Source organism: Protopterus annectens, chromosome 13.part0 (genome assembly GCF_019279795.1).
Source record: "Protopterus annectens isolate FY-2018-M chromosome 13.part0, PAN1.0, whole genome shotgun sequence".
NCBI classification, from domain to species: domain Eukaryota; kingdom Metazoa; phylum Chordata; order Ceratodontiformes; family Protopteridae; genus Protopterus; species Protopterus annectens.
The window spans coordinates 647932188-647951682 of record NC_056747.1 but is presented as its reverse complement, the minus strand read 5'-3'; the positions used below and the strand labels follow the sequence as shown (position 1 = coordinate 647951682).

Here is a 19495-nt window from a genome sequence, read left to right as displayed (position 1 = left end):
TTTTTAGTACTGATTTTGTTTATTCTTTTTTTTATATTTATTTATTTATTTGAAGCTGAATATGGATTCCTTAAATGAGTATGCCATTAATTATTTGCTAAAGCACAAATACCTTATACAGTGTAATAAATGCTATGCATATTAACACCTGATAACACCGGTGATCTGTGTTCCTCATGTAAAAAGTTAGATGATTTGCTTACCATTATTAGAAATAAATCTAGATTTACTGACTATGATTGCACTTGTGCAATTGGCATGGCTTGGAGAACTGTTGTTTCATATATTAATGAGGGGACTGGTGAGATGAACAATTTTAGGTAAAGAACAAATAGAACACATTTAGGAAATGATGCATCTGTTGTCTGCAAAGATCATTCAACCCCTATGAAACAAGACGATGCCCCTGACAACTTTGGAATTCTGGATGCAAGTATTCAGCAGTCTAGGGATTCAGACTGTTTAGAAGGAAACAAAAAAAAAGAAAGGAAGAAGTTCACAACAAATAACAAGGAAGAAAAATAAACTGAAATGTCTATAAAGTAAAGAGAATACGTAGTAAAAAGGACAGTGCTTTGTTACATAACACACAGATGATAGGGAATGATAACATTTTTTTATCAGGAAACCTTAAGTCTACAGAAAAAGGCATCATTTTACCAAAAGAGAAGGTTAAGTGGCAGGTGAAAATGAAGAAATCAAAATTGAATGTGGAAGGATTGAAAAACATTACTAAAAGAAAAAAAAAGAAGAGAAAGACAGATGTTGATTACATGGCTCAAGCTGTGGATGTACAAAGCCAGCTGGATGAGAATTTAATATACAATGAAAACAGTGGGATTAATAAGACTAATGATGGTGAAGATCTATCCTTCATAACAATTGATAGAGCAAATATTACTGTATCAGAAGTTGAAGATTCTTCAGATTTGGCTTGCAAAGATATTCTTGCAATTGGAAATTCTATTCTTAGAGGAACTGATACGTACATTTGCAGAGAAGATAATGAACATCAAATAGTGTTATGCTTGCCAGGAGCAAAAATAGAAGATGTGAGACCAGCCTTGGAACGCCTTAATGCAAGGAAGTACAGATCTGTTTTTATTCATGTCGGTACAAATGATCTCATCCACAAGGACTCTTTTACATTTAGTAGGGAACTTACAGCTAATAAGATGCTATAAGCTGTTAGATAATATAGCCTGTATTGGTGTTAGGGCATATTTTTCACAAATTACATATATTAAGGATAATCAGATCACTGTGAATGAAACATTTTTTTGAGGGGGGGGTAAATACCTACATGGAAATAATTTCCCATTTTAGAAAATGGAAAAGTGTAGAACATCCAATCCTAGTTTTGAGCACACGTGTTCAGACAGGATGGCATGCATTTGTCAACATCAGGGAAGGGAATTTTTGCAGCAGATATTTTATGACAAACACTTTGCAGGATTTTTGCTAGGTCAAAAATTTAGCAGTTCACAGATAACATTTGATGCATCTCTGATGGTTGTTAATGCTAGGAGCATTAATAATACATTTTTTTATTGGAAAATTTGTTAAGTTTGCAAAGATGGTTGTTGTGTTTGTTTGTGAAACATGGTTAAAGAACAATGACTGGAAACTGGTTCTGTCAGGGTATAAATGTTTTTACTGTAACAGACATTCTAACAAAAAATCAGATAGAGGTGTTACAATAGGGATTAAAGATAGATATGAGGCCTGTGATTATTGTATGTTCACTGATAACATCAATACTATAGACTGTGTAACTGTGACAATAAAAACAACCCTGGAACATATAACAATTGTTGGGAGTGTATGGACCACCAAATTCAAGTGCTGATGATCTAGAGCAATTCATACATTTCTTGCATGAAACACAAGAGGGAAGAATATTGATTCAACAACATTACAAAGGAAATTATTCACAACGTATGTTCAGGGACAACAATTGCCTCAGATTGTGAAAAAAAAAAATACCAGGGAACGGAACAAACTAGACATTGTGTTCCTACAGAAAGTACTGTTACTTCAAGTTTTACCACCGTTGAAATGCAGTGATCATGAGGTTATAACAGTTAATTTGTTGCTAGATAATTCTGCCAAACTGAACTCTAAGCCAATGTAGAGAAGATTAATTGCAGATTATATGGAAGCAAACCAGTCACTATGAAACTAACTGGAGCGATGTATTCAGTGGAAAAATTGCAGATGGAATGTGAAAAGCTTTGAAAGACAAATTGTTTGAGTGCAAAAAAAAAGTTTAATATCAGGATATAGGCATACAATGTCTGGGAGATATATTTCCATAAGAACATGATACCTGATTAAGGTGAGAGAGAAAATTATAAGAAATGAAAGAGAGGTCAAACTACAACTTTGAAAAGTGAAATAAACAAGCTGGACAAACAAATTAGCTATTGTGTGAGACAAGATCAAGAAACATTTGAAGAAAATTTACATAAAGATATTGAACAAAACAGGAAACCATTTTATAGGTACATAAGATGTAGAAGATGTGGAAGGAGTAAAGAAATAAAAACTGATAAACTCTGTGTAGATTCTAAAACTTATTCTCAGACACATCGGATTATAGCTATATTTACAAAATCTTATGCAGAACAGTTTGGCTCTACAAAGGGGGTGATAAGTTGACCTAGCGACATCCAGGTAACCTCAGATATTGGAATCAATTTAGATTATATTGAAAAAGAGCTGCACAAACTGGATCAAAACAAAGTACAGGGAGGAGACAGAATTAATAATAACGACCTGAGAATAGTTCAGTAAAAACTTAGTCTCATTGTATCTATACCATTGTATCTATTATTTACTAGGTCATATAAATATGAGGAGATTCCTCAAGATTGGAGACATGTGCTAATTAAACCTGTCTTTAAGGAAAATGGGAGTAGGACAGACCCAGAGTCATACAGACCCTTAAGTCTACTTTCATGTTGTGGAAAAATAATGGAGAAGGTAATATTGGATACGTTATTGTCAGAACTAGATAGGCTTGGACTTAAAACCATATATCAGCATGCCTATGTTGAAAATAGATCTATTACCACCTGTAACTTCATGATCTATAACAATATAATAGCTATGAATGAAAAACTGTGTGGTGATATAATTTATATAGATTTAACTTTAACATTTGACAGGGTTATACACAAAACACTGATCAATAAATTAGAACAACTAGATAGCAATGTACTCTTGATAAGATGGATAGCTGCATGGCTTACAAATAAGACATGGTGAGAATCAGGCAGTAATTGGACAGGCGAAATCCTTGGTTACAGTCAGTGTGTCCCACATGGCTGTGTCCTAGGCCCTTACTTGTTTAGTTTGTATCTTTCAGACCTAACTTTTTCATTGGAGGTGTTCTACAGTCTGTATGCAGATAACCTGAAATTGGGGAAACTGATTACATGTGTTACACATAAGTCATGTTTGCAAAAGAGCTTGACTAAATTGACCATTTGAGCACAGGAGAATAATATGGTGATAACTACAATAAAAACTAAGCATATGAGATTTGGGAGACATAAACTGAAAGGTGGATATTTAATATAGCACACAGAGATTGAAACTGTAGATTCAATTAAGGACCTAGGTATAATGGTATATCCTGGTTTGAGTTTTTCTAATCATATTAACCAATTGGTTAATGACAATTTTAAAACTATACATTGTATAAAAAGATTTATAAAGTCTAGGAAATCAGAAATGAAGTCATTGTTAGTTACATTAACAATATGGAAAGCTTATAAGAAAATAAGCATGAGTAAACTGGAAATATATCAAGGGCATCCATGGATATAAACATTTAAGTTATTATGAAAGATTTAAATATCTGAACTTGTACAGTGTCTCTTATAGACATCTAAGAGAAGATCTTATTCAGGTATATAGGGGATTAAAGACAACTATCTCTTGAAATGTTTGCGGTTATCAAAAATACTAGATAATCATCCGACAACCTATGTAGAAGATTCTGTAGCAATGAGAAGCATTCGAAATGGTTCTCTGAGGGAGCAGCTGATGCATGGAATAGACTACCAAATTAAATTAAAGCAAGTACTAGTTTAGATATTTTTAAGAACAGCCTGGATACTTATGGGCACAAGTGTTTTGGTATATTGGCAGGCTAGAAGGGCCTTAATGCCTGTGCTTGAAATATTTGTATGTATGTATGTATGTATGTACGTACTGTCCACAGCTGCTGTAAACCTTTTCAAAGAAGTTTACCAAATGCAGGAGATAGCACCTGCCCTTCACAAAACCAAATAGTTTGCAAATATATTGGCTATAGATTTTGTATCAGAATGTGTGGTATCCTTGCAGATATGCTCAGTACGTTGTTGGATGACATTCCTTAATTTCCTGACTTAACTGAAGAACAACTTGTTGTCTCCTTTGGTATATGTACTTTACTCTTTCTAATAGTGTTCTTAAGTTCCTTGCTGGCATGTTTCAGTGTGGTCTTAAGTAGGGGATTTTTAACAGCTTTTCTTTATTTTCCTTCCTTTGTTATATGGCTTATTAATACAGGAGCCTCACCAGAGAGGTTTGTTCCTGAATTTGCCATTGTAGTTAAGGCCGATGTATACTGACTTTTTTTTGAGGTCAGTACATCAGCCCTTTCTGCTGGGTCCATTTGCAAGGGATTGTAATAAATTTTAAATAGGTATTTACAGGCTGAAGTCAGTTTATCCAAAACACACCCAAAAGCCAGTCATGTTTGGTGGTTAGATGGTGCCACTAGGCCTAATTGGGAAAAAAAAAAGATTAATTTGTGGATGATTTTTAAAAAGGGATGATGAATTGTGGGATGACGTACAGGTGGGTATTTCTGTACGGACTAGGTCGAGGATGTCAGAGCCTGTAGTGGGTCTTATTTTTCCCCCATCTGCTCCTGTGCATGTTCATTGGCATTAGCAAAATCTGGGAAATGCTGGGGATATGCAATCAGTAATGTAGTTGCATAGACTGGCTTTAGCTAAAAGTCTTGATTACATGTATTTTGAAGTCTGTTTTCTAGGTTCTATACACTGAATTGTTGGATTCTAAAGATGTGGTAAAAATGTTGTTTAAAAGTCCTTTTAAGATATTTTAATTGAGCAGTACAACAATGGCGCAATTAGAAAAATAGTAAAATTGTATATTGCAGAATTTTTACAAGTAGGATTTTAAATGAGTACAGTGTGAATTTGGATTTTTCAGGTTCCCCTTTGTTATACTGTTTTAGATTTGAACATCCCTACAAAGTTAACTTGTTTTATGTTTATTCTTTAGGTATGTAACCATTATTATGGTTGTTATTTAGCTTATAATTTTGATGATTTGCACTGGGATAGGATGACAGATCTTTCTCTAGTAAGAAATTTATTGGAAATGTGTGTTTAGTAAGAAATGTATTGGAAATGTGTGTGTTTGGTAGTCTTTGAAAAATGAAGGCTGACCACATTCACTCAGTTAATTGTATTTTCAGAGATGGTGTTCTGGTTTGCATGGACACTGAGGTGGTGAGATGAAAATGTGAAGTTTTGAAAGATCCTCTAAGAGGACCTGTCCCAAACAAATGCTGACAAAACCATGGAGTAAAACTGATCGTCAAGAATTGTATAGTCTTATCTATTGGAAATCATGACTAGTATTGTAAGTGTCATATTGACAACCCCCCTCTGAAATTCATACTGGGGTTGGGGATTCAGGAATCTGTGTTGACAATGAACTGTCCTTTGATCACCATGTATCCACTGTTGTAAAGAAGTCCTTTTTCATTGCACAGCTTGTCTAAAAACGATTCCATCCAGATCCAGGGATGTAATTGTTCCATTGTTCTCAGTACTCATTAGACCAATCATTAAGTATAGTTCTGCTTTGGTATGTACTTGTCGAAACACTTGTCATAAATGGAATGACCACAGTGCTCTTTCAATAAAAAGATCAAGGCCCTAAATTGTAAAAGCTATGCAGACCACCTCAAAGCCTTGCCTCGCATCGCAGTATTATACAGGCTTGTAACTGGTGACTTTGCATGCAGAATCTACAACAGTTACCATTCTGTCAGGCCAATTACACATTTGCAAGTCTAGTGGTATAATATACACCCTGTTAAGGATCTTTATCTCTATGCAAAATAAATAGGGCACATTTAAGGAAAAGGTTTATATTGTAGAGAATACTACTTTTATGTCACAATCTTCCACTCCACATAAAGCAAAGTACTTCTTACTCTATCCAAATGCAATTTAAATGAGTGGATCAACAGGTAACTGCAAATTCACCCTCCAGTTTAGCACACTTGTCCCTCTTAGTTAGGGAAAAACCTGTAAATGTCCCAATGTATCCTTGCTGGCTTATTTTTGTGTTGAGTACAAAATATAAGGGCCGATAGCTACCATAGGACTGAAAGGCTAGGCTTCTTAACTTTCTCAGGTCTGTAGTCAAGTGAGTACCTAAGAACATATAAACTTGGAAAAGAATTGGCTTTAAGCTGAAGTTTCGTCAAAACTGTTTTATAATTGGTTGAATGTCATTTGCTAAAAACACCCTATTTGAACTGAATGTTTAGTTTCTGAATCATTCAGATGAAGTATTTCTATAATAAAGATAAAAGCATTTAATAGCGATTTTTGAAATCGAGTGAAGAGGTGTATTTGAGGTCTTTTGAAATACTACTACAGTGATAACAAGTGTTTGGAATTGTTCAACACAGTGTTGCTGGAATAAAAGTTAACATTATTTTAAAAGAGAAGTAGTAGAGTCACTAGGAGTATGAGAAATTAAAGTCCTACTTTGATTTTCATTTTGTTATACCATATATTTTGGAGACTGCAAGCTATTGCAGTACATCACATACTGAAGACTGGATGTGATAATGGACTGAGTCATATTATCTACTCATAATAGCATATTAGCTAAGGAATTAAATCAAAATCTAAGTCCATATTCTTCCCTTTTATCATTTTTCTCTTAGACCCCTCAAAGAAAAATATAGCAAGAAAGAATGGAGATGGAGACTAGCCATGTTTTTAATTCTGGGAATTAATAAATATTTTGTACAGTATTTTTTATAGGTGATTTTCTTCCTGCCTGCTGACTATCACATCTCTTCTTGTTGAGCTTGAGCCCATTGAGAGTTGGTTTCCCGTTTCCATTGGGAATCGTCAGAACCACTGAGGCAAGAGCTGTCCATTTACTTAGATGTTGTGGAATTTGCCTCTAGCATTTCAGCAGTGAGAACACATGTGTAAGTCCCAAATCCTGCCCCTGGGAGGGGCGAGAGCTCACAATGCCCCCCCCCCCCCCGAGTGCATACTCCATTATACTCCTTAATGAGGCTTACCACCAAGTGGTGACTTGGTAAGTAGAAAGACTGCCCCCAAGATACCTTCTGATATGCCACTCCATCCAGGGGATTGCAGCTATGCATCCCCTGCTCTGTTCCCTTTTCTTCCCAGGATGGGCATGCAATCTGACTCTGCCAGCACTGTAAAGCAACTAAACAACTAATCATACTTCACCTGGCCCATAGTTGGAGCTTTGTCCCTTTATGGCACTACAGTCACATTTTTTTAAAAATGTTTAAGTCACTCAAGAAATTTCTATTAGACATGTACATTAACAATAGTACAATTGAATTGATGTAACATATTAATAACTTTTTAAAACTGTAACAGAAAAAAAACATTACATTTAATTATATGAATTATATATAATATATTCAAATGTGTGATAACATTTTAGAGATAAATCTCAGCCAATAAAATTAGTATCAAGTATTGACAAATATGAAAGAGAGAAAAAAATTAAACAAAAAATATATATTATGTAAGAGCATTGGTGTCAATGTGAAACACTTTTTTGATAAGTTTTAGTAAGAGCACTTTTGATCATGGATTTATGACAAAGTTCCTTGGAGCTATCCTGCTTTCTTTTATTTTGGGATCCCTTATAGCTGTTTCTTGAAGTGATGCAAGGAATTTATCAAACTGAGGTGGAGTAATATTGTTCCATTTTCTCATTATACTCTGTTGCTACAGATAAGATTGCCCATGTTAAATAAGGAAATTCTTTATTCTTATTGGAAAACTCTAATATGCTAAATACTACTAAATTTTTATTTAACAAAAAAAAAAAAAAAGGAATCAGACCATAAAGCTGAAAGGAAGTTTATATCTTTGTTCCAGGATTGATTTATATTAGGACAATCATAAAAAATGTGAGACCAGTTTGCAACACATTTTTGCTTGCACCTCCAACATTCCTCAAAGCCATCTTCAATAAATTTTGATATTTTTTGTGCCATTAGAAAGGCCCTGTGTAGGAATTTCCATGTGAAAATTCACTAATAATGTGACCAGGAGGTGGTTTTGCAACTGGATAATGTCAGAAAACACACCACCAACTTAATCGGGTCCCGATTAACTTTTTATTGAGTAAAACAAATAAAAAAGAGACCGAGCACTTTCATCTTTATCAGTGAAAAGACTTTATCAAAGTGAATTTTATTTGAAGTCTGAAACATAATGAAGCATTTTCAAATATCCAACAACACCAATAGGAAATGCTAAATTAAATTAATTGATTGCAGCTTTCATTGCCTGGGAATGATTTTAACAATCAAGCAGTATTCAGCTTAACCATGTAGAATGTAAACAAGAGTTAAAACCTGCAGAAATAAACTACTGAAACACTATAATATTTAAAAGGCAGCTGATGCACAATGGAAACATTATGACAAATTGTTTTGTGCACATATGAAATAAAAGGAAAAAAGTTAGGTAAAAAACGCCATTACAAAAAATTAACTGCTTGTTAAATAATGGCTGCCTTACTCTTTAAAATGCTAAAAAAAAAATTGTGTCATTTGTACTTGAAGCAAGAGAGGCATTGCGTCTCAGTTGCCAGATTACCTCTTTACATTCTAGTAAAGTTTCAATGTCCCCACACAAAATGGTCACAATAATCCTGTCAATAACAAAAAAGAAAATTAAAAAAAAAAATTTGAACGCACAACAGAGCACCTATACAGAGCATTTGTATTTTTATTAATGTCCTATATATGCTCTCAAATCCTGTCCCTCAGTCTTGTTATAGTTTTCCCCACATAGAAAGCATTGCAGAAGCTGCACAAAGCCAAATGCACTATGTAAGTGGTATTACAGCCGACTTTCCCTAGACATGGAGTAGTTTTCCCATAACTGGAACTACTGAATAGGGACCTTCGTATATGTATCTGCACATTTTACAAAAGCCACATTTTTGCAGGGGACTATGGCTCAGTACAATCCTCCCAGAGCCTAACTCCAAACTACCATTGGTGTTTTTCCATTTTGAATAAGTGAACCTAGATGGAACCCCCAAGACCTTTTTCATGTAATCAGTAAAAACCAAATCCCAGTGCCTCTTGATAGTAGTAACATACTGGTGTGTAGTGCTACTGAAGGGAACAATAAATGAAGGGGTATCTTCTGTGTCATTGACAGAAGTTCCAGCGCAGATAACCTTGTTGTTGACTGACATTCAAAATCTGTGAAAATTGGTCTTGGTGGCGTTTCTCCATTTCAGTCTTGATATCCCTGAGCAGTTGAATGGGATATTCCCTGTCAAAAAATAAACAAATCAAATGTTGTACTTCTGCTTTAAAGATAGAATCATTAGATATTAAGCTCGAGACCCTCTCACCTGACCTTTTACAACTGACTTATTTTGGTGGTGACAGCTCTCATATTGGAGGCAAGTGTTGGGAAAAGGTCTCTTTCTTTCTTTTTTTTTTTGTTTTTTGTTTTTTTGTTTTTGTCAATAAAAAAAGTTAATCAGAATCTGAGTAAGTTGGTGGTATCTTTTGTGAAATGATTTGCTTTCGTGGTTTTTTGGTTTTTGGTTACTGAGTAATTGAAGTTTACTATCTTCAGAAAAGGATGAATTATTTTCAAGTGTGATGCAGTTCCAAAATGTGTAATAAAAGATGATATTAACTGAAAAAATATATTTTATTAAAATCAAGGTTTAATATATTTATATAGCAAGGGTTTGCTGAGTTTAGAATAGTGCATTGGAATTTAATACTAAAACATTTAACTGTTTGCTTATTTCTAGGCTTCTACTTATTCCTAGGATTAGGATACCAGAAAAAAATTGAAAAAAATTAAGATAATTGATATGATAATAAAGTGGTTCAAATTAAAATTTTTGACAGTAGTAATGATTTTAATAAGATTTGGCCTTTGTTCACAACTACAAATTATATATACAATTTTGACAGAATTTAATTCAGTCTGTACCTACAAGAAGAGTATTTTGTTCAATTTATAGTTATTTCATTAAAATGTTTTATATTCTCATCTCTTATGCTGTCTTACCAACTGTACGTAAAGGTTCTTAAATATTCAAAACACAATTTCTCTAAACTGGTCCAATTTTTGATTTATTTTTATTGTCATTAAATGAGATTCTTCAAAAAAGTAAGGTAGCATTTGAGGGTATCAGAACTTGTCTGAGATTTGGGATGCATGGCTAGGCTTAAAGAGGCCCTTGTGGTTGTTAGCCTAGTAAACACCTATGAATTTATGAAACTATAGTAATTCCATGACTGCTATTTTCCACTCTTGCTTGATGCCTAAGTTTTAGTTAGCCTTCAGTATCATGCTCCTGCTCCTAATCCTCATGGCAAATACAGTAATTGCAAAGAAAAAACTTTTCAGTGACAACAGTGCTTTCTCAACCTTTGGATCCAAATTTAAGAACTCTCCAGTATATCTCATTCAGTCTACAGAAAAGTTCACACCTGTCACAAAAACATATCAAACCATCATCATCATCTTCTTTCGGCTGCTCCCATTAGGGGTCGCCACAGCAGATCACCTGTTTCCATTTCTTCCTGTCCTCTGCATCTTGCTCTGTCACACCAGCCACCTGCATGTCCTCTCTCACCACATCCATAAACCTTATCTTAGACCTTCCTCTTTTCCTGTTACCTGGTAGCTTCATCCTTAGCTTCTTTTTCCCAATATACTCAGCATCCCTCCTCAGCACATGTCCAAACCAACGTAATCGTGCCTCTCTGGCTTTGTCTCCAAACCTTCCAACCTGGGCTGACCCTCTAATATACTTATTCCTAATCCTGTCTACCCTCGTCACACCCAGTGCAAATCTTAACGTCTTTAATTCTGCCACATCCAGCTCAAACTCCTGCCTTTTTGTCAATGCCACTGTCTCCAACCCATATATCATAGCTGGTCTCACTAACCTCTTGTAGACCTTCCCTTTCACTCTTACAGGTACTCGTCTGTCACAAATCACTCCTGACACTCTTCTCCACCCACTCCATCCTGTCTGTACTCTCTTCTTCACCTCTCTTCCACACTCACCGTTACTCTGAACTATTGACCCCAAGTATTAAACTCATCCACCTTTGCCACTTCTACTTTTTGCATCTTCACAATTCCTCTATCCTTCCTCTTATTCACACACATATATTCTGTCTTAGTCCTGCTGACCTTCATTCCTCTTCTCTGTAGAGCATATCTCCATCTCTCTAGGGTCTCCTCAACCTGGTCCCTACTCTCACTACAGATCACAATGTCATCTGCAAACATCATAGTCCACGGGGACTCCTATCTGATCTCGTCTGTCAACCTGTCCATCACCATTGCAAATAAGAAAGGGCTCAGAGCTGATCCTTGATGTAACCCCACCTCCACCTTAAATGCATCCATCACTCCCACCGCAGACCTCACCGCTGTCACTCTACCCTCGTACATATCCTGTACCACTCTTACATACTTTTCTGACACTCCTGACTTCCTCATACAATACTACAACTCCTCTCTAGGCACCCTGTCATATGCTTTCTCTAAGTCTACAAAAACACAATGCAACTCCTTCCGACATTCTCTGTACTTCTCCATCAACACTCTCAGAGCAAACATCGCATCTGTAGTGCTCTTTCCTGGCATGAAACCATACTGCTGATCACTAATCATCATGTCCCTTCTTAACCTTGCTTCCACTACTCTTTCCCATAACTTCATGCTGTGACTGATCAGTTTTATCCCTCTGTAGTTACTACAGCTCTGCACATCACCCTTATTCTTAAAAATCGGTACCAAAACACTTTTTCTCTATTCCTCAGGCATCCTCTCACTTTCCAAGATTTCATTAAACAATCTGGTTAAAACCTCCACTGTCATTTCACCTAAACACCTCCATGCTTCCACAGGTATGTCATCTGGGCCAACAGCCTTTCCATTCTTCATTCTCTTCATAGCTATCCTTACTTCCTCCTTGCTAATCCATTGTACATCATGATTTACTATCCCTACATCATCCAACCTTCTCTCCCTCTCATTCTCTTCATTCATCAACCCCTCAAAGTACTCTTTCCATCTCCTCAACACACTCTCCTCGCTTGTGAGTATGTTTCCCTCATTATCCTTTATCACCTTTACCTGCTACACATCTTTCCTAGCTCGGTCCCTCTGTCTAGCTAGGTCCTTTTCTCCCTCCTTAGTGTTCAACCTTTCATACAACTCTTCATATGCCTTATCCTTAGCCTTTGCCACCTCTCTCTTTGCCATGCACCTCATCTCCTTATACTCCTGTCTACTTTCTTCATCTCTCTGACAATCCCACTTCTTCTTTGTCAACCTCTTTCTCTGTATACTCTCCTGTACTTCCTCATTCCACCACCATGTCTCCTTGTCGTCCTTCCTCTGTTCATATGTGATACCAAGTACCTTTCTAGCCGTCTCCCTTACTAGCTCTGCTGTAGTTACCCAGCTATTTGGTAACTCTTCACTGCCACCCAGTGCCTGCCTTAACTCATCCCTGAACTCCACCTCACAATTACCCTTTTTCAATTTCCACCACTTGATCCTTGGGGTTGCCCTCACACTTCTGCACCTCTTCTTGATAACCAACGTCATCCTACAAACCACTATCCTATGCTGCCTAATGACACTTTCTCCGGTCACCACTTTACAGTCTCCAATCTCCTTCAAACTGGCCCTTCTACATAAGATATAATCCACCCGTGTGCATCTTCCTCCACTCTTGTATGTCACCCTATGCTCCTCCCTCTTGTTAAAATACGTATTCACCACAGCCATGTCCATCTTTTTCGCAAAATCCACTACCATCTGACCTTCTGCATTCCTTTGTTTAACACCATACCTACCCATCACTTCCTCATCCCCTCTGTTCCCTTCACCAACATGCCCATTGAAATCTGATCCAATCACCACTCTCTCACCCTTTGGTACAGTCATCACCACTTCATCCAATTCACTCCAAAATTTTTATTTTTCATCTATTGCACACCCAACTTGTGGAGCATAAGCACTAACAACATTCATCATTACACCATCAATTTCCAGCTTCATAAACATCACTCTATCCGACACTCTTTTCACCTCCAAAACACTCTCAGCATACTGTTCCTTCAGAATAACTCCTGCGCCATTTCTCCTCCCATCCACACCATGATAAAACAATTTGAACCCACCTCCGATACACCTAGCCTTACTCCCCTTCCATCTGGTCTCTTGCACACACAATATACCAACCTTCCTTCTGTCCATCATATCAGCTAGCTCTCTCCCTATACCAGTCATACTGCCAACATTCAAAGTTCCGACCCTCACTACCACAGTCCTAGCCAACATATCAAACCAGGGAAGCTAAATTTACTTACTAATCAGATAACATGATTTTTAAAATAAGAAACAAACACCTGTAATGCTAACATTACAATATAATTAGTATTAAGTATCATTTTAGATGTTCTTGCATTTGTATTATTATTAAATGTATTATTTTTCAGGTCATGGCTGAAATGGTCCTCTTGGGTCAATCTAGTTACTCAGTAAACCAAAATCATAAATGGATAAGTATATTTAATAATCACAGAGAAAGCCTTGTTTGTAATGTTACAATGTTCCTTGATGCATCTTGTTGCTATTAATGGCACTTTGCCATCATGACAAAAAGAAAATGCTGTTCCCTATTTGCTTTAAAGGAAGCACTATATCATTTCTGCATCCAAAAATGACAAGAAGTTTTTTTTCTTGTATATTAATGAAGTTTTTTTTTTTTTTTTTTTTTTTTTTTTTTACAGGAACAAAGGGTTCTACTTTACAACTAGAATTAGCACAAGCTGGATTCAGTGCCAGTATTCTGGATGATGTAAGTTTCATTTGTTTAATCTAAATGTGTATATTTATCCCTAAGCAGACACACAAGATCAGTGAATATCTTTAAGGCTTATATTACAACATTTGCTTCTATTTGGATCTCACGCAACCCATTCTGGTCTGTTATGCATGTTATTTTACTTTTGTTGATACCTTTTTTAGTACCTTATCAATAGGATCTGCAGTTGGCTGTATGTGACCGCATACGTTTGATGTATTTATATTTTAAAGTAACTGAAGAGCACATGAGTTCTCATTGAGGTATAGTTGATTCTCCATTTGTAGACATGCACGTTTCCTTTGCATAGGACTCACTAACAGCACAACAATAACACTGCATAGTAAATGTTTAACATGCCTCTACTCTGTCCTTATTTAAATAATGTTCCATTTAGCATTTCATTACCAGGCCCTCAGGGACAATTATTGAAGTGCTATGGGCCATTGACATGGTTGTCCTTTTTTTAACAACCATCTCTCTCTCTCTCTCTATATATATATATATATATATGGGTCTATCTGAGTTCATCGACACTTTAAAATACCGACAATGGATTAACCGACACGAGAATGTCGAAAGTCACGTCACCGACGCCAGAAGATTGACGAGGCAGAAGACCGACGGAGGAAGACACCGACGCTGAGAAGCTGTGATGGGGTAAGGGTGCGAGTAAGGTAAGTGTGCGATGCTGGTGTTTAGTAGGGGTAGGGGTGGGATAAATGAGTTAGGGTTAGGGCGCGGGTTAGGTGAGTGTGCGAGTAAGGTAAGTGTGCAATGTTGGTGTTTTGTAGGGTAGGGTGGGATAAGTGAGTTAGGGTTAGGGCGGGTTAGGTGAGTGTGCGAGTAAGGTAAGTGTGCAATGTTGGTGTTTTGTAGGGGTAGGGGTGGGATAAGTGAGTTAGGGTTAGGGCGGGTTGGGTGAGTGTGCGATAGTGACGGACCTTAGGGTAAGGGTTTGGGTCAGGGTTGTGGTTAGTTGTGTATGTATGGGTTAGTGTTTGTTTGTAAGGATTTTGGTGTGCTTGTGTTGTGTGTGTGAGTGTTGGATAGGGATGTGTTTTGTTTGTTGGTATGTTGTGTCGGGTGTATGCGATGTCGTGTTTGTGAACTGTCGATCTTCTGGCGTCGGTTAAATGAGTTTCGTTGTTTTGGTGTCGGTTAATTGCTGGTATTTTAAAATGTCGATGAACTCAGATAGATCCATATATATATATATATATATATATATATATATATATATATAAAATTATATGACATTTGTGTCGCATATCTCATATATTCAAATGAGACCCTAATGCTGGGTAAGCATTCAAGTTGTTTACATATACACATCAGGAGCTGTAACTTGTACATACACACCAGGAGCTGTAACTTGTACATACACACCAGGAGCTGTAACTTGTACATACACATCAGGAGCTGTAACTTGTACATACACATCAGGAGCTGTAACTTGTACATACACACCAGGAGCTGTAACTTGTACATACACACCAGGAGCTGTAACTTGTACATACACACCAGGAGCTGTAACTTGTACATACACATCAGGAGCTGTAACTTGTACATACACATCAGGAGCTGTAACTTGTACATACACACCAGGAGCTGTAACTTGTGCATACACACCAGGAGTTGTAACTTGTACATACACACCAGGAGCTGTAACTTGTACATACACACCAGGAGCTGTAACTTGTACATACACATCAGGAGCTGTAACTTGTACATACACACCAGGAGCTGTAACTTGTACATACACACCAGGAGCTGTAACTTGTACATACACATCAGGAGCTGTAACTTGTACATACACACCAGGAGCTGTAACTTGTACATACACATCAGGAGCTGTAACTTGTACATACACATCAGGAGCTGTAACTTGTACATACACACCAGGAGCTGTAACTTGTACATACACACCAGGAGCTGTAACTTGTACATACACATCAGGAGCTGTAACTTGTACATACACACCAGGAGCTGTAACTTGTACATATACTTTGCACTTCATATGCTTACTGACTGACTTGTTACTTCTAACACACTCACATATGAATCCCTATTCAAGCTTACATTTACACTGGCTGACTACACAAAATGACACTGATCTCGCATGTGCTCAATAACTTATATGGCATGTGCTGTCTAGCTACAGTAGCTGACTAGGTTCAACATACACACTGATCTACAACTTGGTCAAATGCCCATTTGTCTGAATCTCAAATGACTGAATTCAAATGGTTGAAAGCCCATTTCATTGAAGCATCTTTTAATTAAATTCCAATTCTTTGAAACATCATGCAGTGAAAATCACCAAAGAGAAAGCATTTCAAAGAGTTTTAGCAGGACAGCAAGCATTCCAGCATCACCCTTACTAAAAAATATCTCCATGGTTGCACAGCTGGGGAGAAAAGTGAAAATACCACACAAAGAAAATCACTGTCTGCAATCACTCAAACCTCTCAACTAGGGTTGCCACCTTTCTTTGTGGTTAAAACCGGAGTAAGGCCACACCCCTCGCATCATCCGAAACCCCGCCTATTCCTGCCCAGTTCCCACCCATTATGTGATGTCAGTGTGATGTCAGCATGCGGGAATGCCCTTTTTTTCCATTCCTGCTGCCTGCTGTAAATCAGCCGATTTAACAAACTCCGATAGTCTGTTTCCTTTTTCAAACAGAATACTGGAGTTTTTACAGTGTTTTCTGGACTACCGGATAAATACGAATAAAACTTGGACTGAGGTAAACTTTAAATTGCACATTACAGGAGAGAGCAGTGACTGTAAGCTATCTTTTGATCTATGGTGAAAGCTGTGCTTTTGCTTCTAGTCATCGCTGCACCTTTCAGTATTGGTCGCTAAAAATGTTAATTTTGTACTCACAATCTCACTGTTGCCTAACCTGCTCTGCATTTAAAAATGTACACCTAACCCTATGTATTTTAATAAATGTATGCATAACTTTCAGCTATGATCTACATGTACTAAAATAAGACTATTTTGGGAGTATTCTTTTCTTTATGCAAGTCACATGTTACTTCGGGCACCTGTACTCCACGTTTCTGAAATGTTCAGAATGAAAAAAAATGCACTCCGTATGCTGCTCATCAGTGAATCAGGTTAATCAGTGAAATAGAAAACTGCCAAATGTATCTCTGACAGCAGGATGTGAGCCTTGTGTTGCCTCTGGAGTTTGGTACCATATTCTGTGCACTTTCTCTGACAACTAAGTTTTCTGCTGCTTGTGTAAAGCATATCACTTAAATGTATGTTCCCTCCAGGTGCTCCGATTTCCTCCAACATGCAGTACATGGTTTGGACACTTTCAACATCAGAACTTATGTATGCGAGTGAGTGGTACTTATGAATTACTGCGGCAGGGCTAACCAGTGGCATTTTCCTGTGAGCTATTGCAACATAATCTACTAATACATGTTGCCCAATAGCAGATCGTCCTGCTAATGGAACAAGTGTCATTCAAAGTGCAGGTTGGCCAAATCGACAGACTGTCAGATCTGAAGACTTTCCTGCTGTCTGATGGGGTCGGTAGTTGGCGGGATTACCACTTCCTCATTTTTTAGTTGATAGCTATGTGAGGAGGGCTTTCCCCAGCTGAGCACCTGCCTGTTGCCTAAGAAAGATTTTAGGAAAGCTGGTAACTTGTTGTGGCAGTGGGTAGTGGCGCAAAACCGGACTGCATGTGTCTGGTTTTGAATTAAATTGGTAACCGGACAATTTGTCAAAAAAACGGACAGTCCAGTCAAAAACCGGACAGCTGACAACCCTACTCTCAACTGTCCAGATTTTCACAGAATGTTCAAATTTTGCCTCATATTATTGGTCATTTTCTTATAAAAATGTGTGGCTTTGTGAAAAATCAGTGAGTATTGAATTCATTAAATTATGTCAAACATTTTAGTTTCAGATTTCATATAATTCAGAAAATGTATGGAAACACAAATCCTTTTAGTTTAACAAGTGTATTTATTTATATAATTTGTTAACTGGGGTTGAGCTCTTGCCCCACTGGACCAATTTCAGTCTCAACCTAGAATATGCTCATATGTCAAGTAAATAAATAATGTATACAGTAAAATAGCACACTAAAACAAGGTATAGTTAATATACAATAGAGAAAAATATTTGAGAAGGTAGTCAGCAGAAACCACTATGCACAATATTGACATCAGTCAGTGTAGCAACATATTAGTTAGAGAAGAGATGCTATAGTGAAAATGATAGGCAATATGTGTCAGAGATCAGAGAGACGTTACATGACCTGAAGCACAGCATTCACAAGCAGCTTGTGCTGTGAAAAGTTCTTAGTTGTGCCAGAAATGAAGAGTAGTTAGAAAGGCCTTTAAGATATGAGAGAAGATCCCTCCTGAGCTTGGGATGAAGAGTAGACAGGGAGTGGTTACAGCACTAAAGTCTGGTTTTAGGTGCTTGCAAGAGGAGCTCTGAGTAGCTGTGAAATCTATGGTTACATGACGGAGGCTGGCTAAATAAGCTAGGGTAAAGAGAAGGGCTGGAATGTTTTTTTTTTGTTTTTTTTTATGGAGCCATAAAGGTTGAGGTTTGTGGAAAGGGTAATAAAGCGGCAGATGGAGTTGGAGATTGAATGGTGACAGAGTTTCTTTTGGAGGCCGATGCTACAAGAGGTAGGCAACACTGAAGTTATGCTAGAAGAATCCCTTTGCCGATAGCATCTCTTGTTGAACAGGAGAGGAAACAGAAGTTTTTGTCAGCCCAAAGGAGTAGGGTGTTTATCTTTTTTCTGTGTGTTTTCAAGTTAAGTGAGGACCAAGCCAAACTCCTAGGTATCAGAAGGTGTTAACCTACTCAGTGACATTATTAAGGTGATCAAGAATAAGAAGTAATTTGGGTTTCTTTTGCCCTTTAGAGGAGGTTCTGAACAGCATAGTTTTAATTTTTGTGCAGTCAACTAGTAGTTTACTGTTCAGCTAGTTAATGACGGAAAGGAAATCACTTTTCTGATCATGTTGAAATTGAGTGGGTTGTGTGGTTGGAGGGAATGATAAACATGTCACTGATGTATAATAAGATTGGAAGATGGGGAAGTTTGAGTGTAAACTTATTTATAAAAATGAAGAAAAAAAAGAGTTGCCAGTATAGAGCTTGAGGGACTCGTTTAAATAAAGGAGTGGTGGCTGATGTACTATTGTTAAAATTTACTGCAAAATATCTGTTGTATAGATAAGTTTGGAACCAGGGAATAGCATTAGGGCTAATCCCAATGTCAGTGAGATAGTTA

At 37.1% G+C, this 19495-nt stretch overlaps 1 protein-coding gene across 1 annotated transcript in view; it reads left to right on the top strand.

Moving 5' to 3' along the window:
* ITGAE (integrin subunit alpha E) overlaps window positions 1-19495 on the top strand; it is a 1198231-nt gene that overhangs the window by 625157 nt on the left and 553579 nt on the right. Inside the window, exon 21 of the mRNA XM_044054873.1 lies at window positions 14138-14205. Within this exon, the coding sequence (XP_043910808.1) occupies window positions 14138-14205 (68 nt within the window). The remainder of the gene's footprint in view (window positions 1-14137; window positions 14206-19495) is intronic.